General features: G+C 48.5%; 1 protein-coding gene across 1 annotated transcript in view; it reads right to left on the bottom strand.

The window, feature by feature from the left end:
* Positions 1–1879: 1879 nt before the first annotated feature.
* Positions 1880–27754, bottom strand: part of LOC136621778 (tenascin-N-like) — an 81162-nt gene continuing 55287 nt past the window's right edge. The window contains exon 15 of the mRNA XM_066597496.1: positions 1880–4247. Coding sequence (XP_066453593.1) covers positions 4161–4247 — 87 coding nt within the window. The 3' untranslated portion in view covers positions 1880–4160. The remainder of the gene's footprint in view (positions 4248–27754) is intronic.

Raw genomic sequence — 27754 nt, forward strand, 5'->3', positions numbered from 1 at the left:
AAATACGCATAAAGATAGGACAAGACACTATTTTTTTTACGTGAACGAAATGCACTGCAAAAATATGCAAATGTGAATGAACCCTTTGGAATTACTGGATTCTGTCCACGGGTATTAGGCGTGTGAAAAAAAATGGAAAAATATATGGCGTATGTACGCTCGTGTGAGTAAGCCTATGGGGACTTCACATATAGCGGAAATGCTGTAGATTTTCCACATTTGAAAAAAAACTGAGTCAGGACGGTTTCAGAGGAGCGAGGTCGCAACTATGCGTTATTGTGCCTGGACGAGGGGAATTTCTTCTTGGGAAAACGCGGGAAGATAGGTGCCACCTGATCTTTCCTGCACACAGTATGTGCAGGAAAGATAGGGCAAGTCCTATCTTTTCTTGGCCGTACAATTATTGGGTGAGAATCCCGATAGTGAAAGCAAAACCACTGAAATCCATTGAAATCATTGGTTTCATTTTGTCTTGTTATGCGGCCGTGATAATCACGGCCGCATAAGGAGAGAAATACACCGTTGTCTGAATCTGCCCTCCGAATATGGATTTTGACTCGAACAGCTGATTTTGGCCTGCCGCTCCTCTCACCTCGCAATCGGCAGCCCTCACATCCCTCACCCAGCAACTGCTACTAAGTGCCGCGGCCACCAATCAGGTGGGCGCATCACCTGACCGGTTGGCACAGAGCTTAGTAGTGATTGCTGGGTGAGGGATGAGTGGGCAGCTGCATGCACTGCAGTGAGGGTTTGCTGATTTCAAGTCATAACCCGCACCGATTGGTTTTAATGCGAAACTGCTGTGGATTTTGTCACAGAATTTCCGGCTGCGGAAAATCCACAGCACTTCCACTACGGGTGAACGTATCCTTAAGTGGGTAATTGAGTGGCAGAGGTAGTTGGCTGCTCATCTCTCAGATAGTAGTGTTTGGTCATTTAGACCAACTCTTCTGAACAGAAGGTGCTGGTTATACTTTCTGCTTGCAGGCGTTTCTGGTCTTGTCTGCGGCTCCCGGGTTAGAACTATGTCTCTGTTAGGATAAATCTGCTTTTATCCTACTTATATATGGAGATGTTTCCATATCTTTACCCTGTCCTTGGGCTTATATATCTTTTAGAGTCATCTTACATTTGCCTTTAACAAGAACTAATATAATTCCATGCGAGATTCAACTCATCCCACCCCATCAGAAACCAGAAATCAACTTTTTGGACACTACCATAAAATTTTCAAACACATACTTAACGGAAAAAAATGTCTTCAGACAACTATTCGTGCGAATGTCTTTATTTCTCCATTTCAGCACAGACGTAGTTTGCAGTATACAGCTATATACATAGGCCCGGATGACAGTAAGGAGAGTAGTTAGATTGCCATCAAGAGAGACTTTGTAGCAATAGACTATTTACATATCCTGTCTGCTTCTCGGAGTGAAGACTCGGCCACAAGCACTCTCTGGGCTTAGGTAGCTGAAGAATGAACAAGAACATAACGAATATCCTTTAATGAAGTCATGCTGCAAGGATGGTGCATTAAATAAACAGGAAAAACTTGGAATTGGGTTAAATACTAACAATCGTGATGCATAAAATAAAAATACAACAAATATTGGAAGCTCCTGCAGGGTTAACTTGGACTGCTGCGGTCCATGTAACATAAACGGAAAAGTTTTAAGTATTCAAAGATGATCCCGGCACTCGCTTGACATCTGTTGAAATAAACTTTGTTGCATCAAAGGAATATATATATTATATTATATAATATAATATTATTTATATATATATATACACACACACACACACTATATATATATATGACTAGAGATGAGCGAGTATACTCGCTAAGGCACATTACTCGAGAAAGTAGTGCCTTAGCCGAGTATCTCCCCGCTCGTCTCTAAAGATTCGGTGACTGGCGTGGTTGTCAGGTGAGTTGCGGCGGGGAGCAGGGGGGAGAGAGAGAGAGAGAGATCTCCCCTCTCTTCCTCCCCGCTCTCCCCCGCCGCTCCCCGCCCCCCGCCGGCCCCCGAATCTTTAGAGACGAGCGGGGAGATACTCGGCTAAGGCACTACTTGCTCGAGTAATGTGCCTTAGCGAGTATACTCGCTCATCTCTATATATGACTCGTTTCGGCTCATTCAGCCTTTTTCAACGGCGGTGGAAAAAGGCTGAATTAGCCGAAACGCGTCCTCTATGTATATATTGCTTTGATGCGATAAAATCGATTTCAGTAGATGTCATACGAGTACCGGGATCATCTTTGAATACTAATTTGGGTTTATTCTTCTATGTGCACTGCAAGCATGTCAGAGGGCTGGTTACTGTGATTTGTATAAATAGAATAGAAGTAAAGCGGGCAATCAAAATCAATTACCCCCATCCTTGCTGTCAATGAATGGCAACACTTTTTTTTCATGTACAAGCTGCAAACCCATGCTGATGCAAAGCGAATACATGTGTATCCAATCTGGGCAATGCTCTGTGAGCTAAATAGATCATTAGAAGCTGCACAAAGCTCTTAGAAGTTGCTACAATATATCAGCAGTTCAGGGTTAGTTCACAGAGCATTGCCAAGACTGTATACTATTGTATCCACTTCTCAGCTGCTAGTACTGATAAGTCGATAGCTATGTACATGAGTGTTCTGACTCACTGACTGCAAACAACTGTCTAGCAATTGGCGAGGAATTGAAATGGAAAGTATATTAGAAAGTTGTAGAACTTTTCAACTGTATATTGATTAACTAGGTATTTCCAACACGCCTTTTCTAGCATATCCACAGGATATGGAATATATGTGTGATAGGGTGGTTTCACATCTGTGCTTGGGGTTCCGCTTTCCTGCTCCATTCGGGGGGGCAGGATAGGGAAATTCTCCCGTCCGAATGGCTCTATCACAGGATGGAACCAAAGAGCTCTGAGCAGACCCCATCGACTATAAGGTGGTTCGTTCAGTTTCTGCTCAGCTGGCCGGCTTTTGGACACAAGACAAAGTGCTGCATACAGGGCTCTTTCTTCCAGTATTTTGAGCCGGAGGTTCCAATGCAGATATGAAAGCGGCCATAATGCACCTATATGGAGAATGGGGGACTTCTGACTCACCTGCTGAGGTGGAGAATGAACAAAGAGGTGCTTGGTTTTTCAGAGAAGTGAATTAAGAGAGCCACGTGTGGCCACCTCTCCATTCCTCACTATGAGGGTTGAGGGAACCACATTCTCCAGATAGGTGTGGGTCCTAAAGGTAGAACCTGCATCTATCAGACATTTATGGCATACCCTATAGATGTGCTATAAGTGTCAGTGTTGGGAATATCCCTTTAAGCGTTAATTTATATAAAACGAGAAAACTCTTTTAAAGAGACTCTGTCAGCTACATTGAGTCCTATAAGCTAAGCTTATGGGCTCAAAGTAGCTGAGACACTGAGTCCGGGGATGTAAGTTTTATACTTACCTTCCCTGCTGTTACCCCACTGTCAGCTCTTAACCCTTTCCAATCCACTATCTGACATTTTCTACATTCTGATTGAAGCTTGTACAGCTCCATGCCAGAAGACGTCCAACAGGGTATTCTTACTGTCTATCACCAGCCACTCCGCTGTTGGAGCCTCTCTGAAGCGCACACACTGCCTGTAGCCAGCAGATGGCACCATTGTTTAACAGCAAAAAGAGAAAGCCTTTTAGGAAACTCTGAATCCAAAATTGGATTGGAAAGGGTTAAACCCACAGCTACAATGCATTCCGCAGACTACATAGGCGCGCAATAAATAGTCCTTTTATTCTATGGGTTCAATAGGGGGTTTGACAGTTGACACAGAAGGAACAGTGAGGAAGGAAAGTTTAAAATTTCCATCCACTGAATTTGAGTACATAAATTTAACTTATAGGGATCAGTGTAGCTGACAGATTCCCTTTAAAAACATTGTATGAGATTAGAACAACATGTCTGCTACCATCCAGAAAAAACACCACTCTTTTACATTGGCTGTGTAAGATATTGCAGCTCAAGCACTTTCATTCGAATGAAGCTGAGCTGCAATACCAGACACAGCCCATTGTCAAAAGTGGCGCTGTTTATCTAAGAACGCAAACATGTTTTTTCTAATCTTACACAACCTCCTTCGAAGATGGAATTTTGTACTGAATTTCCCTCAAGCTCTTAATCACGCAGCCGGGTCCAGAGGTCTCATCTTCATTTCTATAAATGGAATAGAGAATTCATGACCTTTCCAAGGCTCCCAGTTAACTCCCTGAAAAACAGAAAAGATTATTCAGAAACTTCAGCATGTGTAAAAGCAAGTGTACTGCAAAGTAATAAGTCACTTACAGGAACCTTAAACCAAAAGCATGTCTATTCTGCCAATATCAGATATTTTAGGACTGGAAGAGGTCGACCGCCTTGTTCTTCCATGAGACTGCAGATAAGTCCTGAGCGTGTGCTATTTGGCACATTAGAAAACATCTTTGGTTGAGATGTATTGCAATTCATGATAAAATGAGCACCCATAAACCTCTCCATCGGGCCACTGCAGGTCAACCAGACCAACTGTAGGTATGTAGGCTGAGAGATTCACAATGGCGCAAAGACATTTAGACAAATCTTAGTGGTTCTATCAAAACATGACTCCAGTAGCTTCAAGAAGGTCCATATTCTCAATTGGGAGAGAGACTTAAAGGTCTTATACTCCACGGCACAATGGTCCTGAGCATTTACATAGTAACATAGTATGTTAGGCCGAATGAAGACAATGTCCATCTAGTTCAGCCTGATTCAACCTCCTTGTTTATCCAGAGGAAGGCAAAAAATACGCCAAGAGGCAGAAGCCAATTATCCCTTCCAGGGAAAAAATTCCTTCCCGACTCCCTAATGGCACTCAGACTAATCCCTGGATCAACCCCTAATAGTTCATGGGCTCATAAAGCTACATTATGCGCTAGCCTATTAGAAGTACACTATAAAACTGTAACCAGATGGTATTCTTCACCATTCAAAACCGCCTCCCTTTTCTCAAATGGTACAATAGAGTGCTGGAGCTGCTGTGGGTGCCAAGGCACCCGTCTCCATATTTTTTGGAGTTGTGGCAAACTAAGGGCATTGTAGGTAAAAGTTTTCAAACTCATAAATAAAATGGCAGGGACTAAAATCTTCCCTAACCCTCAACTGGCTATCCTCCTATTGGGTATAGAAAGAGCTTATATCAAGTTGGTTTCTCCCATTCTCCTTTCGGACAAATATCCAATAGCTAAGAACTGGAAGTCGAATGAGCCGCCTTTATATCAAACGCTAACGGAAATGATCTCGCAACACAAAAAATATGAAACAATGTTTGCCCTTAAAAACAAGACATTCCCTGCCTTCATAGAGACTTGGAGACCGTGGTGGGACTGGGACCTATTTACAAAGTAGTCTGAACACAAAGGAAGTTTAATCTTCATACTTTCCTTAAAGCATCCTAACTTTTGCCTGTAAAAGGGATCAGAATTAGAGATGAGTGAGCACCCAAATGCTCGGGTCCCCGTTATTTGAGTCGAGCTTTTCGTAAAATTCGAGAGCTCTACTCGAGTAACGAACACCATTGACTACAATGGGAGACTCGAGCATTTTTGTATGTGGAACGCATGTTCCCAAGCTTTTGTTTAGTTTTTTTTGTGTGTGTCTCTCTCTCTCTCCCTCTCTCCCTCCCTCCCTCTCTCTCTCCCTCTCTCCCTCCCTCTCCCCTTCCCCCTCCCTCTCCCTGCCGGACCAAAAATTTTCAAATGACGCATGCTGCGTCGCAGCAGGGAGGGGCCAAAACAGGCACGTCACAGCAGGGAGGAGCCAAAAGCTGGGGTGGGGTCGCACGCGATTTGATGCTCGTTCGAGTAGCAAGCACCATCAAGTACGCTAATACTCGAGCGAGCATCAAGCTCGCCAGAGTATGTTCGCTCAACTCTAATCAGAATCTATGCATGGAAAAGGAGCAACAAGGAAAGACTATTCCTCGACCTATTTCCCACCCCACCCCAAGTTTCTTTTCCCAAGTTCCCCATTTATATAGAAATAAAAGGAACACGGTGTTATTGTACAGGAAATATTACATGACCAGTTAAAGACTACTATCAAGTTTTAAGTATATGAAAAATATCAAATTCAATGTGAACTTTAAGTGTATTTCAATAGAAATTTATTGGAAAAAAAAACATGACTCCAGTTAAAAACATGCATTTATTTCCATCTTAAAAGGTTAGCATCAGTAGGAAGCTTACACGTTTCAAGCTATGCCAAAACCTTAATCATAGCTGAGTTTATAAACTTAGATATTCACAATATATATGACTCCAGCACCACAAAAAGAGTTCATCTTATTCGCCAACTCGTGTCTTTGAAATGTATTTTGACAACTAGATTTAATATTTACATGTGGTAGCTTAGTTAGAGCACAATGCAGTCAGGATTAACAAACTTAAAGGGGTATTACCAAGATTTTTAGCTATCCCATAGCGATAAGTTATCCCTAATCTCAAAAACAGGCATCCTGTGTCCCTCTCTGCCTGTCATTGCCGGGGTTACTTCTTTTCTCGCAGTGACGTCAGAATGAATGGAGCACCGGCCGAACATGCATTCATTCAATGCCGCTTGGGAATATCGGCAATCCCATTCAAAGTGAACACCGTTCCAAGCACTTGCATGACCGGCGCTCCACATTCAGTCTTCTAATCCCTGCGTGGGGTGCAGTAGCCCCGCAGGGAGGAAGACAAGGGACTGTTACGTGTGCTGCTGCGACATGTTGTACTACTGTGTTTCCAGCAGCAGAGCACTCTCAGGGTTAATTGATTGAGCTGGCTGAGTGTGGTACTTCCTGCTAGCCATTCTCTTGGGTCTGGGCTCACATATAAACCCAGCTCCTGGTCAGTCTGAATCTGGTCTTGTACTGTTTGGATGTATCCGTGACATGTGTCCTGTTACCTGTGCTCTGTTCTGCTGCAGCTTGCTGTGTGATCTGTGCCTTGCGGTTCATGTCAGTTTGTATGTTTATTTTGTGTCAGCTTGATCTGCTGAGTTTGTTTGCTATGTCTTTGTTAGGTTGGCCCCTAGGGCCCTCTAGTAGATGTGTCTTGCTAGTGTAGGGACTGCAAGATACGTGGGGCCTTGCCGGGGCTTGCAGCTTAAGTTCATTGGCCAATGTACAAACTAACATCTCGCATTTATATTCAGCTTATCATCTGGTATTAGTGTTTGCATCCCTGTCATGTGGCATGTGAATGTGTCCTGTTCTGGTGTGTGGCTCCTAGGATCAGCTAGGGCCCAGATCCAAAGACCGCTGGGCTGCCCTTATTGGGACAATGTCCCCGCTTAGGTAGGGCCAGGTCAACCTCCCGGTAGCACAGGGTCAGTTGCTTGAAACCCGTGTGCATACCCTGTCCTCCCTTTGGTCACGATCACAGTGAGGCTAGTGAATGGAGCTCAGGTTATACGAGTGGCTGCTAATAAGTCTTTGGCTTTGTGTTCTTTTTTTGTTTCTATGGTAATGAATGTTACATCACATGAAAGCCTTTTGTGTCTAATATATGTTTTCAAAACTTTGTGTTCATAGCTTATGGCAGCAGTGATCTCGGCACGTGGGAAAACAATATGGCGGAGTCTAAGGCAATATTCACAGCAAATGAGAGCAGAGGAGTGATAAAATTCTTGTTTCTGCAAGGAAAGTCTGTGAAGGATATTCATGGTGATATGTCGCAGACATTGGGGGATCAATGCCCTTCATATTCTACAGTTAAGAACTGGGTGGCCAAATTTAAAAAGGGCCACTAGAGCACCAATGAGGAGGAACGTCCTGGATGACCGAGAGAGGTTGTTGTTCCGGAGATCGTCAATGCTGTGCACAACTTCATACTAGAGAATCGGTGAATTTCAGCTGCAGGAATAGCAGACATCATGGGGATTTCACGTGAAAAAGTTTTTGTCATTATCCATGAACATTTGAACATAAAGAAGCTATCTGCAAAGTGGGTCCCCAAATGTTTGACAACAGATCAGAAAAGCATAAGAGTGAAAACTGCCCGGTCCATTTGTCAGCATTTCCAGACTGATAAGAAGTTCCTGGATCGACTGGTCACTATGGATGAGACCTGGATTTATTTGTATGACTCTAAAACCAGGGAGCAGTCAAAAAAGTGGAGGCACAGTGGTTTTTCTCGCCCAAAGAAGTTCAGGGTGCAAAATTCAGCCACTAGGGTGATGGCATCTGTGTTCTGGGATAAGGATGGCGTGCTGCTAGTGGACTACCTTCAAAATGGTTCCACCATTAATGCAAGGTATTACATTGAACTTTTGGACCAATTGAAGGTGGCTCTGAAGGCCAAAAGGTGCGGCAAGCTGTCCAAAGGAATCTTGTTCCTGCAAGACAACGCCTCCACTCACACTGCACAAGCGACCACGGCAAAACTGGTGGAGCTAGGCTTCCAGCTGGTTGACCACCCACCTTATTCACCAGATCTAGCTCCCTCCGACTATTATCTGTTTCCAAACCTCAAGAAACACCTCAAGTACCAAATTTCACACCATTTCTGATGCCATGGCTGCTACGGACGACTGGTTTGAGGCACAACCGAAATCCTTCTTTTTGCAAGGCTTATAGAACTTGGAATACCGATGTAAGAAGTGTGTTGACATCAGTGGAGAGTATGCGGAATAAATGTAAAGTTTCATCTTTTCTGGGTAAAGCCAAAGACTTATCAGCAGTCCCTCGTATAAAGTCACCCATAAGGGCAAAGCACCCTGAGAAATTCTGAGACAAAGCAACATGAAAAATAAACACAAAAACATTTTAAAAAATTTAAAGTCCTGCCTACTGGTAAAATTCCTCATTATAGTCAAAAAGACCTGACTGAAATAGAGGTGAAAGAAGCAAATTTCCAATTGCACGCTACTAATCAAGTGCATTTCCCACCCTCAAGTAATTTTCAAGTGCCCAGTGAAGATGATTCCGCGTAGATGATTATTTGTTCAGTCGCATCCGACCTTTGGTCACTCTATGGATCAATGTTCCTGTCTTCCACCCCATCTTTCAGTTCGGCGATTGATATGTTCATGGTGGCCTTGATTGTATTTAGCCATCTTGTTCTTTGACGTCCTGATCTTCTCTTTCCACTGACCTTGCCAAGCATCAGTCCTGTTTCCAGTGAATTAGCGCATCACGTGCTCGAAAAGAGAGCCGCTGTTTGATGATTTTGCCTCTAGTGATATTTTCGGTTTGACGCGATCTAACTGTTACCATGCAGGGCGGCGCTGGGTCCCGCGGCCGGCGCGCGCCGCTTCGAGCTCGGCTTCGGCGTCCCGGAGCTGTGCTGTCAGGGATCTCCCGGCGGCGTGGAGCAGCCAGCGTGCAGCAGCGTGGAGCAGCCAGCGTGCTGCGGCGTGGGCGTGTCCGCCCGTAGGGTGCCGCCCGCTCTCATCCACCTCCCTTATGCAACAGGGGGAGAGTCGGCTCCTCCCACTCTCCGCCCCGGGGCGGAGGCTTTTAGTTAAAAGGCTGGCAGTGACCTGAACTCACTGCCAGTTATTGGTTCTGCTAGCCTCTAGTCAGGTCTATTCTAGTCTGTCCTAGTTGCTTGTCAGTTTCCTTTCGTTTGCCTGTGAGCTACACCTCCAGCCTTGTTTCACCGAGTAGTTTTGTTGGTCTGTTTCACCTGCCTCTTCTGTCGGCACTCTGTCCCCTGTTAGTAGTTCCATCCAGGTAGTCGCCAGGTCCCTAGCCAGTGCAGGGACTGCCGCCCAGTTGTCCGCCTGGGGTTAGCCAGGGCCGTGGCAAGTAGGCAGGGACAGTGGGGTGCAGGAGATCAGGGCACCCCAACTGGCGCTCGGGGGGCAGAGTGCCGTAACATAATAACTGGCCCTTTAAAACCGTTTTTGTCATGGAGGCGATCAGTTCCCTCACGAACCAGCTGCAGGCCCTGGTGCCTGTGATCCAGGATTTATCCGCCCGCATGGTGGCCCAGGAGCAGCGGGGGGGTGTCGCAGGAGTCGGACGCCTCAACCAGCCCCGAACCCAAGTGCCCTCTTCCCGAGGTGTTTTCTGGGGAGAGGAACAAGTTTTTTGTTTTCCGACAGGCGTGTCGCCTGTTTTTTTTGCATGCGTCCCCGTTCTTCCGGGTCGGAGGCTCAGAGGGTCGGGCTGATAATGTCCCTGCTGCGGGGCTCGGCACAGACATGGGCTTTCTCCATCCCCGAGGGTTCCTCCTGCCTGCAGTCCGTGGACTCCTTTTTTCAGGAACTCGGGGGTATCTTCGACGAACCGGACCGAGCGGGGTTGGCGGTTTCACGGTTGTTGGCGCTGCGGCAGGGGTTGTCGTGTGTGGAGGATTATTGCTCCAACTTCAGACGCTATGCGGGGGATACGACATGGAACGATAGCGCGCTGAAGGACGTTTTTCTGCAGAGCCTCTCGGACGCAGTTAAAGACCTGTTAATTTCCCATCCCGTTCCCGGGTCCTTAAGGGAGGCTATGGAGCTAGCGGTGAGAGCAGATAGGAGGCTCAGGTCTAGGAAGCAGGACAGGCAGACCCGTAGAGTCAGGGAGGTCAGTGGCCCTGGTACCTCCTCCTCCTTACCAGCCTCTGCGCCCGAGCCGATGGAGGTGGACCCGCTGGACCCCAAAGAGCGACGCCGGATCCGTTTGTTGCATCGTCTCTGCCTCTACTGCGGGAAAGCTGGACATCGGGTGATAACCTGCCCACTGAGGTCTCAAACGCCCGCAGCCGGAACCGGCGGAAAACTCCGAGTCCTAGGCGATTGCAGGGAGGATCGCCTAGGACTTCAGGTACTTCCTAAACTTTTGGTACCGTGTCATGTTAGATTCGGGGATTTTTCCCGATCAGGGCGGGCGTTTATTGATTCCGGAGCAGCCGCTAACTTGATAAGTCTGGGTTTTGTCCGTTCTCTGATGGCGGAATTTGTGGCGTTGAAGACGCCAATTCATTTTACCAGCATTGATGCTACCCCTCTCTCTACAGGCTTGGTACGATGGAGGACCCCAAGATTACAGTTCACGGTGGGGGTCCTCCACTCGGAAGAACTGTCTTTCTTGGTTATGGAAAAAATGTCGGTTGATGTGGTGCTTGGTATGCCCTGGTTGGCACTGCACAACCCCCAATTTGATTGGTCCACCCGGGAATTGACTCATTGGGGGTCATCGTGTCACAATCACCTGTCTACCATAGCTGTGTGCTCCGCAGATACGGTGCTCATTCCGGAGTATTTGTCAGACTTTCAGGATGTATTCTCCAAACGACTGTCTAAGGCCCTGCCCCCCCATAGGGAGTGGGACTGTGGTATCGACCTGATTCCCGACGGTCCCATCCCTAAGGGAGCCATTTTCAATCTGTCAGGTCGTGAGCATGAAGCCCTCAAGTCCTATGTCTCGGAAGCTCTGGCCAACCGACATATCCGGCCGTCCAGGTCCCCGGCCGGGGCAGGTCTCTTCTTTGTAGAGAAGAAGGACGGGACACTAAGGCCTTGTGTGGATTATCGGGCCTTGAATAAAATCACTGTGAAGAACCAGTGCTCCTTGCCCCTAATTCCTGACTTGTTGAATCAGGTGGTAGGGGCTCACTGGTTCTCCAAACTGGACTTAAGGGGGGCTTACAATTTAATTCGCATCAGAGAGGGAGATGAATGGAAGACAGCGTTCAACACCCCGTTAGGACATTTTGAATGTCTGGTCATGCCTTTTGGACTCTGTAATGCCCCCGCTGTGTTTCAGGGTTTTATGAACGCAGTCTTCCACGACTTCCTGGGGGTATTTCTGGTCATTTATCTGGACGACATCCTGGTGTACTCACCTGACTGGGATTCACATGTGCGGCACCTGAGGTTGGTCCTGACCCGTTTGCGCGAGTATCAACTTTTTGTCAAATTAGAGAAATGTACATTTGGCTCTAAACAAGTATCCTTCCTTGGTTATGTAATTTCCCCCACAGAGATTCAGATGGAGTCTGATAAAGTAGCAGCAATCTCCCAATGGGTCAGACCCGACAACCTCAAGGCTCTCCAGCGGTTCTTAGGTTTTGCAAATTTCTACCGCAAATTCATTAGAAATTACTCAGTTATTGCTCAACCTCTGACCGACCTGACTAAGAAGGGGGCTGACTTGGGTAAGTGGTCGCCTGCAGCCCTTGAGGCCTTTAGCCGTCTAAAAAAGGCATTCACGACTGCCCCGGTGCTAATACAGCCGGACGCACTACTACCCTTTTTTATTGAGGTAGACGCGTCGGAAGTGGGGACAGGAGCAGTATTGTCGCAGGAAGTCAGTGGGAGGTCTGGCTATAGCCCATGTGCGTTCTTTTCGCGAAAGTTCAATTCAGCAGAGCGCAACTACGACGTGGGTAACCGGGAATTGTTGGCTATCAAATGGGCTCTGGAAGAGTGGCGACACCATCTTGAGGGTGCCAGACACCCAATTACCGTATATACTGATCACAAGAATCTGGTATATCTCGCCAATGCGAAAAGACTCACTGCTCGTCAAGCCAGGTGGGCGTTGTTCTTCGCCAGGTTTAACTTCGTCGTGACATATATCCCCGGAGAGAAGAACGTGAAGGCGGATGCTCTGTCACGGAGTTTCGGGGTACCAGACAGTGGGACCATGACTCCCGAGAATATCTTAGCCCCCGGCGTGGTGGTGGCAGTGTTAGAGTCTAACTTCGTCCCTCAACTACAGGATGCTCAGCAGGACGCTCCGTCAGGGGTGCCAGAGGGCAGATGGTTTGTGCCAGAGACCCTACGCCCTAGAGTCATGGATGAGTCCCACTCGTCGGCTCTCGCCGGGCATCCAGGGTTCCAGGGGACCCTGGAGCTTTGCTCCCGATACTTCTGGTGGCCAGGCATGTCTCAGGAGATCCGCAACTTTGTGAGGGGTTGCTCGGTCTGTGCTCGCAATAAGAGTCGGCGGCGTCCTCCGGAGGGTCCTCTGAGACCACTACCGGTTCCTTCCAGTCCCTGGTCTCACTTATCAGTAGATTTCATCACTGACCTACCAGAATCCCAGAAATGCACCACTATCGTAGTGGTGGTCGACCGCTTCTCTAAGATGGCACATTTTGTGGCGTTAAAAAAGCTACCCTCGGCAAAAGAATTTGCCACGATTTTTGTAAAGGAAATAATTCGCCTACATGGGGTTCCCCAAAATATTGTATCTGATCGCGGGGTTCAGTTTGTGTCGCAGTTTTGGCGTGCCTTCTGCAGAAACCTGGGAACGTCGCTTTCCTTCTCGTCAGCGTTCCACCCGCAGACTAATGGTCAGACTGAGCGGAAGAACCAAGACTTAGTGCAATATTTACGGTTGTTTGCCAGCGAAAAGGCTTACCAGTGGGCAGAGTTCCTGCCGTTGGCAGAGTTTGCACTAAACAACCGCCTTTGTTCTTCTACTGGGGTGTCTCCATTTTTTAGTGTATACGGTCAGCATCCTCGCTTCCTTACAGCAATCCCTACTCCGTCGCTCTGTCCGGCAGCGGATGACGCCACAGATACGCTTCGGGGAGTATGGAAAGAGGTGCAGAGAAACTTGGAGGCAGCGGGGGCCCGTATGCAGTTGCGCAGTGGGAAGAGTCTGTCTGTGTCTGAACCTTACAGGGTGGGACAGAAGGTATACCTGTCTTCTAAAAATCTCAAATTGCGGGTCCCGTCCTTGAAGCTGGCGCCACGTTACGTGGGGCCGTTTGCCATCACACGTGTGGTGAACCCACTCGCCTACGAGCTGGGGTTGCCAACCACATGGAGGGTTCACAGGGTATTCCATAAGTCGCTGCTGAAACCTTTTGTCCCTTCGGTGATACCCACCTCCGGTCCCCCTCCGCCCACCCTGGTCCGGGATGAAGTCGAATACGAGGTCCAGGAGATACTGGACTCTCGTCGGTGTCGAGGAATCCTACAATACTTGGTGGCCTGGAAGGGTTTCCCACCAGAAGATCATTCCTGGGTGGCCGCATGTGATGTTCATGCTCCCGTGTTGGTACGGCGGTTCCACCGTCGTTTTCCAGATAAGCCTGGTCGAGTTTCCGGGGGCCCGGAGGTCCCCCGTCAGAGGGGGGGTAATGTTACCATGCAGGGCGGCGCTGGGTCCCGCGGCCGGCGCGCGCCGCTTCGAGCTCGGCTTCGGCGTCCCGGAGCTGTGCTGTCAGGGATCTCCCGGCGGCGTGGAGCAGCCAGCGTGCAGCAGCGTGGAGCAGCCAGCGTGCTGCGGCGTGGGCGTGTCCGCCCGTAGGGTGCCGCCCGCTCTCATCCACCTCCCTTATGCAACAGGGGGAGAGTCGGCTCCTCCCACTCTCCGCCCCGGGGCGGAGGCTTTTAGTTAAAAGGCTGGCAGTGACCTGAACTCACTGCCAGTTATTGGTTCTGCTAGCCTCTAGTCAGGTCTATTCTAGTCTGTCCTAGTTGCTTGTCAGTTTCCTTTCGTTTGCCTGTGAGCTACACCTCCAGCCTTGTTTCACCGAGTAGTTTTGTTGGTCTGTTTCACCTGCCTCTTCTGTCGGCACTCTGTCCCCTGTTAGTAGTTCCATCCAGGTAGTCGCCAGGTCCCTAGCCAGTGCAGGGACTGCCGCCCAGTTGTCCGCCTGGGGTTAGCCAGGGCCGTGGCAAGTAGGCAGGGACAGTGGGGTGCAGGAGATCAGGGCACCCCAACTGGCGCTCGGGGGGCAGAGTGCCGTAACACTAACACTACCTTGTTCATTGTCATGGAGGTCCTAGGTATCCGTAGCATTCTCCATAGTTCAAACACATCAATTTTCCTTCTGTCTGTTTTCCTGAGCGTCCCACTTTCGCAACCATACGTCATTATGGGAAAGACGATTGCATTGATCAGTTTGTTAGATCCAGGTCTAAAGCACCATGTATATAATGCACCTGCTCATCTCAATGATCCCAATCCTAACCACTGGAAAGAACAAATCCTACATTTGATCTTACATAAAAGGCCGATAATACGGTGTATATACAGTAAAGTTATTGTTACAATAGCCACAGTAATAAGCTTGTAGAGAGGGGTAACACTGCTTATGGTAAATAAGACTAAGCTAACCTAAGCAACCCCAGCTCCCTAGGAGTTCCAGGCGGTTCTCTTAGTACAGTGAAGAATACATCTAAAGGTCAGTAAAATGGCATAATTATGTATAAATGCAGTATTTGTGTGAATACTTCAGCTTATAGAGAGTACAATATTCTATTATCTCATTTCTCTACAGAAATTCTCGAGCAGCCAGAGATGTGGCACAAAGTGGAAAGCTTCTGAATTCATATGTCTTTAAACTAAAGTATATTATGTTAATGGCTTTGGCAGAGAGCCTGAAATAGCAGTGAAATTATGTAAATGTCTAATTTCCCATCAGTCTTCTCTACAGCAGCCTGAAATCAGCAGAACATCCATTGTCTCCAATGGAGATCAGATCCTACACCAACTGTTTTCAAGGCAGCAGAAGTGACAGCATATCTATTCTGAGCCATTTTCTAGAGTGATATACCATAACAAGGAGCCTCAAGTCTTTCCAGGGATGAATATCTTAAACAATAAGGAATATATTCTAGACAAACCATAAAATATACATGAGGTGGAAATTCTATGACAAAAAAACCCTGTTGGGTGTATAGTTTATTCTATCTGTAAACTCACCTAAATACATATTCAACAAATGCAATACACAACAAACCCAGATATAGGGGGATACTTACTAAGGCTGGCATTTCAGACACCAATTTTAAAAACAGGATGCATCAAATTTATTAAAAACATATCTGTCATGGTGCTTCAGGCACGACCGGTTCAGGGTGCTGGTCCGGTGTGATGCCATGCTGTCAGCGCCAGACCACATAATGCACTGGTCAGCACATGGACATCTTCCTGTTATTTTTGCACTGATTGGATAGCTGTAAAGTTATTTGCCTCAGTCAGCCTATCAGTGACCTTCTGGGGGTTTCTATTCCGGTTTCCTGATAAAGGACTCATACAGTTGTGTTTCTGGTGCTACTCTGTGCTGTATTGTGTTTACCCTATTTCCCAGAGTATTGTTTGCATCAATATTCTGTTGAGGTTCTCAGCTTTGTCTGTTTGCCCTGTTCTCTTAGTACTGTTGTTTTCTTTCTTGTATTATGCCGTTGTCAAGTGTATCGTGCATTCTGTGGGTCTGTCCTATTTGGTCCAGTCTCCCGTTATCCATATAGGGACATACAGGGAAACCCCCAGGTTCTTTTTGTGGGGTCACTTATTTCTGGCCAGATGCCTCATGTTGAAGGCAGGTTTGGCCACTTTAACATCAGGGATTGACCATAGTTCTTCTTTGTCTGTTGTCTAGCATGTCTTGCTCCTCTGTCTCACGTCGCCCAGCCTTTTCCTGTTCTTTGTCGTAATTTCTGTTTCGGCCTGGTCAGACATGACAGCATGTTTGCCCGTCTCTGTGCCAAAATCTAGAAACTGCACTGGCTAACAGCATTATCTAGACACAGGAGCATTTTTAAAATATGTTTTGACTAGAGATGAGCGAGCACCAAAATGCTCGGGTGCTCGTTACTCGGGACGAAATTATCGCGATGCTCGAGGGTTCGTTTCGAGTAACGAACCCCATTGAAGTCAATGGGCGACTCGAGCATTTTTGTATATCGCCGATGCTCGCTAAGGTTTCCATTTGTGAAAATCGGGGCAATTCAAGAAAGTGATGGGAACGACACAGCAACGGATAGGGCAGGCGAGGGGCTACATGTTGGGCTGCATCTCAAGTTCCCAGGTCCCACTATTAAGCCACAATAGCGGCAAGAGTGGCCCCCCCCCCAACAACTTTTACTTCTGAAAAGCCCTCATTAGCAATGCATACCTTAGCTAAACACCACACTACCTCCAACAAAGCACAATCACTGCCTGCATGACACTCCGCTGCCACTTCTCCTGGGTTACATGTTGCCCAACCCCCACCCCCTGCACGACCCAGTGTCCACAGCGCACACCAAATTGTCCCTGCGCAGCCTTCAGCTGCCCTCATGCCACGCCACACTCATGTCTATTTATAAGTGCGTCTGCCATGAGGAGGAACCGCAGGCACACACTGCAGAGGGTTGGCACGGCTAGGCAGCGACCCTCTTTAAAAGGGGCGGGGCGATAGTCCACAATGCTGTACGGAAGCAATGAGAAATATAATCCTGTGCCACCGCCATCAGGAGCTGCACACATGGGCATAGCAATGGGGAACCTATGTGCCACACACTATTCATTCTGTCAAGGTGTCTGCATGCCCCAGTCAGACCGCGCTTTTTAATAAATAGTCACAGGCAGGTACAACTCCGCAATGGGAATTCCGTGTGCACCCACAGCATGGGTGGCTCCATGGAACCCACCAGCTGTACATTAATGTATCCCATTGCAGTGCCCATCACAGCTGAGGTAACGTCTGATTAAATGCAGGTGGGCTTCGGCCCACACTGCATGCCCCAACCTGACCGGGCTTTTTAATTCATAGACACAGGCAGGTACAACTCCCTATTGTAAAGTCCCTGTGGACCGACAGCATGGGTGGGTGCCAGGAAGCCACCGGCGGCACATAAATATATCCCATAGCATTGCCCATCACAGCTGAGGTAATGTCATGTTAAATGCAGGTGGGCTTCGGCCCACACTGCATGCTCCAGTCAGACTGGGTTTCTTTAGAAGTGGACACATGTAGTTACAACTCCGTGTGGACCGACAGCATGGGTGGCTCCCTGGAACCCACCGGCGGTACATAAATATATCCCACTGCAGTGCCCAGCACAGCTGATGTAACGTCAGCTGTAATGCAGGTGGGCAAAAAATTTATTGGATTACACTGTAGGCGAGGGCCCCAAAAAATTGGTGTACCAACAGTACTAATGTACCTCAGAAAAATTGCCCATGCCCAACCAAGAGGGCAGGTGAAACCCATTAATCGCTTTGGTTAATGTAACTTAATTGGTAACTAGGCCTGGAGGCAGCCCAGTTAAAATAAAAATTGGTTCAGGTGCAAGTTTCAACGCTTTAATGAGCATTGAAACGTATAAAAATTGTTTACAAAAATTATATGACTGAGCCTTGTGGGCCTAAGAAAAATTGCCCGTTCGGCGTGATTACGTGAGGTTTCAGGAGGAGGAGCAGGAGGAGGAGGAGGAATATTATACACAGATGGATGAAGCTAAAAGGTCCACGTTTTTGATGGAGATAGAGAACAATGCTTCCATCCGTGGGTGCAGCTAACGTATTGTTTAGGTATCGCTGCTGTCCGCTGGTGGAGAAGAGAAGTCTGGGGAAATCCAGGCTTTGTTCATCTTGATGAGTGTAAGCCTGTCGGCACTGTCGGTTGACAGGTGGGTACGCTTATCCGTGATGATTCCCCCAGCCGCACTAAACACCCTCTCTGACAAGACGGTAGGCGCAGGACAAGCAAGCACCTCCAGGGCATACAGCGCGAGTTCAGGCCACGTGTCCAGCTTCGACACCCAGTAGTTGTAGGGGGCAGAGGCGTCACCGAGGACGGTCGTGTGATCGGCTACGTACTGCCTCACCATCCTTTTACAGTGCTCCCGCCAACTCAGCCTTGACTGGGGAGCGGTGACACAGTCTTGCTGGGGAGCCATAAAGCTGGCAAAGGCCTTGGAGAATGCTCCCCTGCCTGCGCTGTACATGCTGCCTGATCTCTGCGCCTCCCCTGCTACCTGGCCCTCGGAACTGCGCCTTCTGCTACTAGCGCTGTCGGATGGGAAGTTCACCATCAGTTTGTCCGCCAGGGTCCTGTGGTATAGCAACACTCTCGAACCCCTTTCCTCTTCGGGTATGAGAGTGGAAAGGTTCTCCTTATACCATGGGTCGAGCAGTGTGTACACCCAGTAATCCGTAGTGGCCACAATGCGTGTAACGCGAGGGTCATCCTAACATGAAGTCAGCCATGTGTGCCAGGGTACCTGTACGCAACACATGGCTGTCCTCACTAGGAAGATCACTTTCAGGATCCTCCTCCTCCGGCCATACACGCTGAAAGGATGACAGGCAAGCAGCATGTGTACCCTCAGCAGTGGGCCAAGCTGTCTCTTCCCCCTCCTCCTCATGCTCCTCCCCCTCCTCCTCCTCCTCAATGCGCTGAGATATAGACATGAGGGTGCTCTGACTATCCAGCGACATACTGTCTTCCCACGCCTCCGTTTCCAAGTGCAAAGCGTCTGCCTTTATGCTTTGCAGGGAACTTCTCAAGAGGCATAGCAGAGGAATGGTGACGCTAATGATTGCAGCATTCCCGCTCACCATCTGGGTAGACTCCTCAAAGTTTCCAAGGACCTAGCAGATGTCTGCCAACAAGGCCCACTCTTCTGTAAAGAATTGAGGAGGCTGACTCCCACTACGCCGCCCATGTTGAAGTTGGTATTCCACTATGGCTCTACGCTGCTCATAGAGCCTGGCCAACATGTGGAGTGTAGAGTTCCACCGTGTGGGCACGTCGCACAGCAGTCGGTGCACTGGCAGATAAACCGATGTTGCAGGGTCCGCAGGGTGGCAGCGTCCGTCTTGGAGTTGCGGAAATGTGCGCTGACCCGGCGCACCTTTCCGAGCAGGTATGACAAGTGTGGGTAGCTTTTCAGAAAGCGCTGAACCACCAAATTAAAGACATGGGCCAGGCATGGCATGTGCGTGAGGCTGCCGAGCTGCAGAGCCGCAACCAGGTTACGGCCGTTGTCACACACGACCATGCCCGGTTGGAGGCTCAGCGGCGCAAGCCAGCGGTCGGTCTGCTTTGTCAGACCCTGCAGCAGTTCGTGGGCCGTGTGCCTCTTCTCTCCTAAGCTGAGTAGTTTCAGCACGGCCTGCTGACGCTTGCCCACCGCTGTGCTGCCACGCCGCGCGACACCGACTGCTGGCGACGTGCTGCTGCTGCTGACACATCTTGATTGCGAGACAGAGGTTGCGTTGGAGGAGAAGGAGGAGGAGGGTGGTTTAGTGGAGGAAGCATACACCGCCGCAGATACCACCACCGAGCTGGGGCCCGCAATTCTGGGGGTGGGTAGGACGTGAGCGGTCCCAGGCTCTGACTCTGTCCCAGCCTCCACTAAATTCACCCAATGTGCCGTCAGGGAGATATAGTGGCCCTGCCCGCCTGTGCTTGTCCACGTGTCCGTTGTTAAGTGGACCTTGGCAGTAACCGCGTTGGTGAGGGCGCGTACAATGTTGCGGGAGACGTGGTCGTGCAGGGCTGGTACGGCACATCGGGAAAAGTAGTGGCAACTGGGAACCGAGTAGCACTGGGCCGCCGCCGTCATCATGCTTTTGAAAGCCTCCGTTTCCACAAGCCTATACGGCAGCATCTCCAGGCTGATCAATTTGGCAATGTGCACGTTTAACGCTTGAGCGTGCGGGTGCGTGGCGGCGTACTTGCGCTTGCGCTCAAACAGTGGCGCTAGCGACGTCTGGACGCTGCGCTGAGAGACATTGCTGGATGGGGCCGAGGACAGCGGAGGTGAGGGTGTGGGTGCAGGCCAGGAGACGGTAGTGCCTGTGTCCTCAGAGGGGGGTTGGATCTCAGTGGCAGGTTGGGGCACAGGGGGAGAGGCAGTGGTGCAAACCGGAGGCGGTGAATGGCCTTCGTCCCACCTTGTGGGGTGCTTGGCCATCATATGCCTGCGCATGCTGGTGGTGGTGGCTCCCCAGCTGATCTTTGCGCGACAAAGGTTGCACACCACTGTTCGTCGGTTGTCAGGCGTCTCTGTGAAAAACTGCCACACCGTAGAGCACCTTGACCTCTGCAGGGTGGCATGGCACGAGAGGGCACTTTGGGAAACAGTTGGTGGATTATTCGGTCTGGCCCTGCCTCTACCCCTGGCCACCGCACTGGCTCGGCCTGTGCCCACACCCTGACTTGAGCCTCCGCGTCCTCGCCCGCGTCCACGTCCTCTAGGCCTACCCCTACCCCTCAGCATGCTGTATTACCAGTAGTGCAGAAACAGAACGCTGTAATTAAATGTGCCGCTTATTGGCCTGTGGTTGGAGGCTCACTTCGCTTACCGAACGCACAGCAGAGCCAGGAAATAATTTTGCGCAAGCCTGCTGTAACACTTAGCTGGCTGCGTATGAATTAGGAGGACAACTACACCCAGCACAGACCCAGTACACTGAGGACAGTCACAGGCAGCCCAAATAGATTTTTTTTCCAAAATGTTTTTGGAAAGGCCCACTGCCTATATTCAATAAATATATGTCTTCTGTCCCTGCCTCACAATATATGTGTTCTGTCCCTGCCTCACAATATATGTCTTCTGTCCCTGCCTCACCACCACTACTGGCCCTGGACTATGTATAATTACTGCAGGGCGCAATGTTCTGCACGGCCGATATACAAAAAAAAAAAATAGTGCAACACTGCAAAAAGCAGCCTCCACACTACTGCACACGGTTAGATGTGGCCCTAAGAAGGACCGTTGGGGTTCTTGAAGCCTAAAATACTCCTAACGCTCTCCCTATAGCAGCTCCGGCACCAGCAGCACTGTCCCTGATCTCTGTCAGAATAAATCTGTGGCGAGCCGCGGGAGGGGCCGATTTATATACTCGGGTGACACCTGATCTCGCCAGCCACTCACTGCAGGGGGGTGGTATAGGGCTTGAACGTCGCAGGGGGAAGTTGTAATGCCTTCCCTGTCTTTCTATTGGCCAGAAAAGCGCGCTAACGTCTCAGAGATGAAAGTGAAAGTAACTCGAACATCGCGTGGTACTCGTCACGAGTAACGAGCATCTCGAACACGCTAATACTCGAACGAGTATCAAGCTCGGACGAGTACATTCGCTCATCTCTAGTTTTGACTGATCTAAAAGAGTAAATTAAAGTAGTTATCTAACTTTTGGAAACTTTTTAGAAACATCTGCAAAGATTGCCAAGTCAAGATGTGCGATACTGATAGACACCTTCCCAAAAAGACTAAATGCTGTTATATATTCAAAGGGTGCCTCAACAAAGTATTAGTTTTAGGGTGTGTATATTTATGCAACCACATTATTTTAGTTCTTTTCTTTTAATTTTTTCCACCCTTAAAGATTTCAGTTTGTTTTTCAATGGAATTGTACAGATAACGGGTCACATTGGAGGTGGAACTAAATCTGAACTGATCCATCTTTGTTGGATCATTTCAAATGGCATTTTATTAGTGGTATGTAGACTTTTTATATCTATTGTATATGCAGAGGGGTGCTCCTGTCAGTGCCCTGCACCAAAATGACAGTGAGCATCCATTGAGTAAGTCACAAATGCCGGGGTTGACGCATGAAGTCGCCCTGGTCCTGTTCCTAAGTTTCAGCCAGCACTCCGTGACACTGGGAAAAAGAACTAGTGAGCAGTAATTTTATTGTTTCGAAACGATTGTAGCCTTTTATTTAAAAAATTCTGAAAGTTCAACAGCCCCTTTAAGTGTTCTCCTGTCTAGATTTCTACCTTTAGCTCCATACCTTTGCCATGAGCTGTTCAGCACAAGTGTATCCCAACTTTACTACGAGTCATAAAGAGTTCAGTTTCTCCTTGTGGGCACCACTAGAAGGTGTGAGGAGACTTAAAATGCCACGCAATGCTCCTCTGGGAAATTTGATATGCAAATGACAGATGTTACAATGCCTTGGCAGAGCCACCTATTAGAAGGTAGCTTTCAAGGAGAAACTGTATCACTCCCGATCCACACCTGCCTGCCAGAAACATACTGTACATTGGTAAAGAAACACCCTCAAACTGTCTGCACATGGATATCTTTTCCTTCTGAAGAAGACTCTGGCTTTGGCTTAGATTACCAGTAGAGATGAGCGAGTATACTCGCTAAAGGCAATTGCTCGAGCAAGCATTGCCTTTAGCGAGTATCTCCCCGTTCGAGACGGAAGGTTCGGGTGCCGCCAGCGGGTAGGGAGCTGCGGGGGAGAGCGGGGCAGAACGGAGGGGAGATCTCTCTCTCCCCCCCGCTCCCTCCTGCTGACAGCCGCTACTCACCGCTCCCCGCGCCGGCACCCGAACCTTTCGTCTCGAGCGGGCAGGTACTCGCTAAAGGCAATGCTCGCTCGAGCAATTGCCTTTAGCGAGTATACTTGCTCATCTCTAATTACCAGTCATGCTATACAGCCTACTGAAAGATCAAACATTGACTTCTAGGAAAACTACCTTCTTTTAGGTGGCATTTCTGAGGCATTGTACCATCTCTAATTTGCATACCAACTATAACACAACTACTGTCCCAAATCCAATTGTAGTCTGCCCTACTGGCCCAGTAGCTAATGGTATGCATACCATGGAGGCACACCACCCAGCTACTGTGAGGCCTTTGGTGAAAGGAACCCAGCTCCTTACTACTGAGTGAGGAAAACTTGAGCAGGACTCGCAAAGGAACTGAATTGTTAACAAGAAAAGGGATGATTGGCCCAAGGGTTATGAAAAGGGTGTGTTTGGGAAGGGGGGGGGGGGAATAAACACTAGGGCCTACTACCCAGGGTGTCAAAACCCAACACCATAATGAGGAGCCCATTCTCAATTATATGGTAAATGCACACGTGATGGACATGCCAGAGTACCCTGCAAATTTTTGCCAATTGCCTGCGGAAATTTCTCTGCAGCAAATCCACCCCATGTACTCTTACCCTTACTCTGTCTTCTAAGTACACCCTTACCTGAAGCCAAGACAGACAGTAAAAGTAAGATTAATTGAACACATCATGACAAAACCATAAGGAACATTTAGTCTGTACTCGCCCAAACTCCCTCAAGATTTCTAGGTCCATTCTTTTCTATAAGGACCCACCATATGTCATCTCCCTATCAACACGTTGAGGGACCATTTGGACCTAGGAAAGTATCATATTGATACCCTACACCAGTGGTGGCGAACCTATGGCACACGTGCCAGAGGCGGCACTCAGAGCCTTCCCAGCTGGCACTCTCCGCCGTCAGCCGCTCACCACATTAGTAAATACCGGCAGTGGTGCCGCAGCTCCCCTGCTGGTATTCACTCAGCAGCGCTGCTAGAGGCGCTGATCCCGGCGCACACTGTAATGTCAGTGTGCAGCAGGGATCCTCCTCCCCCCTCCTCTGACATCTCCTACTTGGTTCCGCGAGAGCAGGGGAGGGGAGAAGGTGTCCGGCAGCACGTCACAGTGTGCTCCTGGGATCACTGGCAGCAACAGCGCCAAGCAGATGAGGGGGCGGGGGGGTATTTGGGTCTCAGACGGGGGTGAGGGGGGGCTATTACTACAGGGGCCACTGTGGGATGTCGCTATTACTATTGGGGGCCACTGTGGGATGTCACTATTAATACTGGCTACTGTGGGATGTCACTATTACTACTGGGGACGCTGTGAAGTGTGACTATTACTACTGGGGACCACTGTGGGGTGTCACTATTACCACTGGGGCGGCTGTGGGATGTCACTATTACTACTGGGGGGGCCACTGTGGGATGTTACTATTACGACTGGGACCACGGTGCGGTGCCACTATTACCACTGGGGCTGCTGTGCGGGGTCACTATAACCACTAAAGCCGCTCTGGGGGGGGTGTCACTATTAGCACTGGGGCTGCTCTGGGGGGGGGGGTCACCCTTACTGCTAGGGCCGCTCTGGGGGGGGGGGGGGGGTCAATATCACTGCTGGGATATGTTTACATGAGGTGGAAATGCTGCAGAATGTCCTCAGCAGAAATTTCCGTGGCAAATTCCATAGCATTTCCGCATCCAAAAGAAGTCAAAATCTATACCAGGTCTATTTTGAAACAGCCTTGTCCTTTTAAGAACGACGGGGGTAAAATCATAAGTCGTGATAAGCCCCGCCCCCTGACATGTTGGCACTTTACAATAAATAAGTGGGTTTTGAGTTGCAGTTTGGGCACTTGGTCTCTAAAAGGTTCGCCATCACTGCCCTACACTGATGAGAAACCATTGTATAACTATGTACATATACAAACTGAAAATGTATTCACTTTGCTAGGCACCTAAGACCCCCTGCTTCTGCTTTCAGACTCCCTTACTATGTCTGCATACGGGTCTGTTTATATATGCCCAATCTTGCCTAAACTTGTGTAAGACCTTGGCCAATGAACAATGCCAACAGCTGAGAAAGAAGCCAGGTGTTGAGCGAATACTATAAAAGTAATTAATGAGCAAGAAGTGTGAATTGGATTCCTTTGTGTGCTAATTAATGTATAATTATGCTCCCGAGAAGGTACACTATACATCTGTTGGCTTGGTATATCATCACATACACATCCTCCGCAGGCTGCTATACTGTACAGTCATAGGAGTGGTTTTTATGTCTGTTATGAAATTCTTTTGGCTGATAATAAAGGATTTGTTTGACTTTCAGGGATCTAAATATCTGAGCTCAGACGCCGGCCTCTGTTGGTGGCTTTAAGAATTTTTATAAAGTTAATTTAAAGGGATTGTTTGGTTTAAAGAACCCATTTTCCTATATGCTATTAGGGAATTCAGAGTTAATAGAGGGAGAAAACTGAACACTTAGGCCTCATGTCCACAGGGAAAAGATTATTTAAACTCCGCAGCGCTTTTCCCGCACGCGGATCCGCGCCCCATAGGGATGCATTGGACACCCGAAGGTAGTTAAATACCTGCGGATGTCACTTTTCCCTTCAGGTGCGGATCTGCGTGCGTGAAAAAAACCGCGACATGCTCCATTTTAGTGCGGGTCTCCCGTGGGGACAGCTCCTGCAGGCTTCTATTGAAGCCTATGGAAGCCGTCCGGATCCGCGGAACACCCGTACCAGAATTAAAACTCACCTCTCCGGATGCTGCGTATCTTCCCTTCGTCGCGGCCGGATCTTCTTTCTTCGGCCCGGCGGATGTGCCAGGCGCATGTGCGCGGCATGCTTCCGGCGTGCCGAGCACATCCGCCGGGCAGAAGAAAGAAGATCCGGCCGTGACGGAGAGAAGATCAGGCCGCGAAGAAGGGAAGATCCGCAGTGTCCGGAACAGGTGAGTTTATTCTTATTTTCAGCCTCATGTCCGCGGGGCAGGAGGGACCGCTGCGAGATTCAGCATGGAGAATCCGCGGCGGGCCTGATTTACCCCGTGGACATGAGGCCTTACTGTCAGGTTTCCCCAAAGATTACAGTTGTTCATTGGAGGCTCCTGCAAGCAAACCCTTTGTGATCTGCTTATTGACTTCTGAGCCCGCACCATCCCGCAGTGGAAACCAGTTGTGATTAACAGCCGACCTGCTGATGCAACAGCAGGGATCGATGAGAACACCAATCACTGCTGTTAACCCCTGACACGTTGTAATAAGTGTAGATTGCGGCATGTAAAAAGTTCACAGAGGGAACTCACTCCCTCTCTGATGTCATCATCCCTCCGTTATGTAGTAACTATGTATAACACCAGATAGCAATAGTGCATGGCAGAACAGAACAGATGAGCAAGAATACTTGTTAAGACAATTTGCTCGAGAGAGCATCGCCTTTTTCGAGTACCTGCTGGCTCGTCCCTGAAGATTCGGGGGGGCCGCAGGGGTGAGCGGGGGGTTGCAGAGGGGATTGGGAGGGGGAAAGAGAGAGCTCTCTCTCACTCTCCACCCCGCTCCCCTCCGCTGCCCCGCGCTGCCCGCCACTCCCTGCAGCCCCCCCCCCCCCCCCGAATCTTCAGAGACGAGCCAGCAGGTACTCGAAAAAGGCGATGCTCTCTGGAGTAAATCGCCTTAACGAGTATGCTCACTAATCTCTAACTATAATGCATTATCATAGCTTTTCTGGTTTAAGTCTCCTACATGGACATAAAACATGGAAAATAAATTTAAATTAGTAATAAAAATCACATAAAAACTAGTCACAATAAGCCCTCTTTTTGCACATCTTCCCTTCTTTACATGAATTAAAAAAAAAACATATTTGGTATCATTGTATCTGTAACAACCTGTACAATAAATTGAATACACTATTTATCCTGCATAGCAAAAACTATTTTACAAAATGCTTATTTTGTTCATTTTGCCTCCCAAAAAAGCGCAATGAAAGTGTTTAAAAAAGCCACAGGTGCCCCAATATGGGATCAATAAAAACTACAGCTTGTCACACAAAAAACAAGCCCTCAAAGAGCTCCGTCCATGGAAAAATAAAAATGTTATGGGACTTTGAATGCGACGATGCAGGAAATGTAATAATTTCATTTTTAAAAAAGGTTTGTATTGTGCAAAGTGGAAAATGATCATGTCATTTATACTGTATGAATAACTCTATAAAAAAAAATACATTTTATACACCCAAAAAAATGCAGTTCGACACTCAAAAAACAAGCCTTCATATGGCCATGTCGATGGCAAAATAAAAAAGTTATAGCTTTTGAAAAGATAAAAATTCTGGTGTAAATTGCACCTTTTTTGGTGTAATCAATTTAGACAGATTTACTGTTGATTTACGCCAAAAAGAACAAATGTTACATCTCTCACTCCACTTCTCAAAAGTGTCTAGAACAGGCGGGGTGCCATGCTGCTTGGCCAGAAACATTGAGGAAGTTATGACATTCAACTTTTTAAAAAGTTGCAAAATGTGTCACAATCTTAAAGGGGTTGTCCCGCGCCGAAACGGGGTTTTTTTTTTTTTAAACCCCCCCCCCCCGTTCGGCGCGAGACAACCCCGATGCAGGGGTTAAAAAAACCACCCGCACAGCGCTTACCTGAATCCCGGCGGTCCGGCGTCTTCATACTCACCTGCTGAAGATGGCCGCCGGGATCCTCTGTCTCCATGGACCGCAGGGCTTCTGTGCGGTCCATTGCCGATT

The sequence above is a fragment of the Eleutherodactylus coqui genome, chromosome 3 (assembly GCF_035609145.1).
Source record: "Eleutherodactylus coqui strain aEleCoq1 chromosome 3, aEleCoq1.hap1, whole genome shotgun sequence".
Taxonomy (NCBI): Eukaryota; Metazoa; Chordata; class Amphibia; order Anura; family Eleutherodactylidae; genus Eleutherodactylus; species Eleutherodactylus coqui.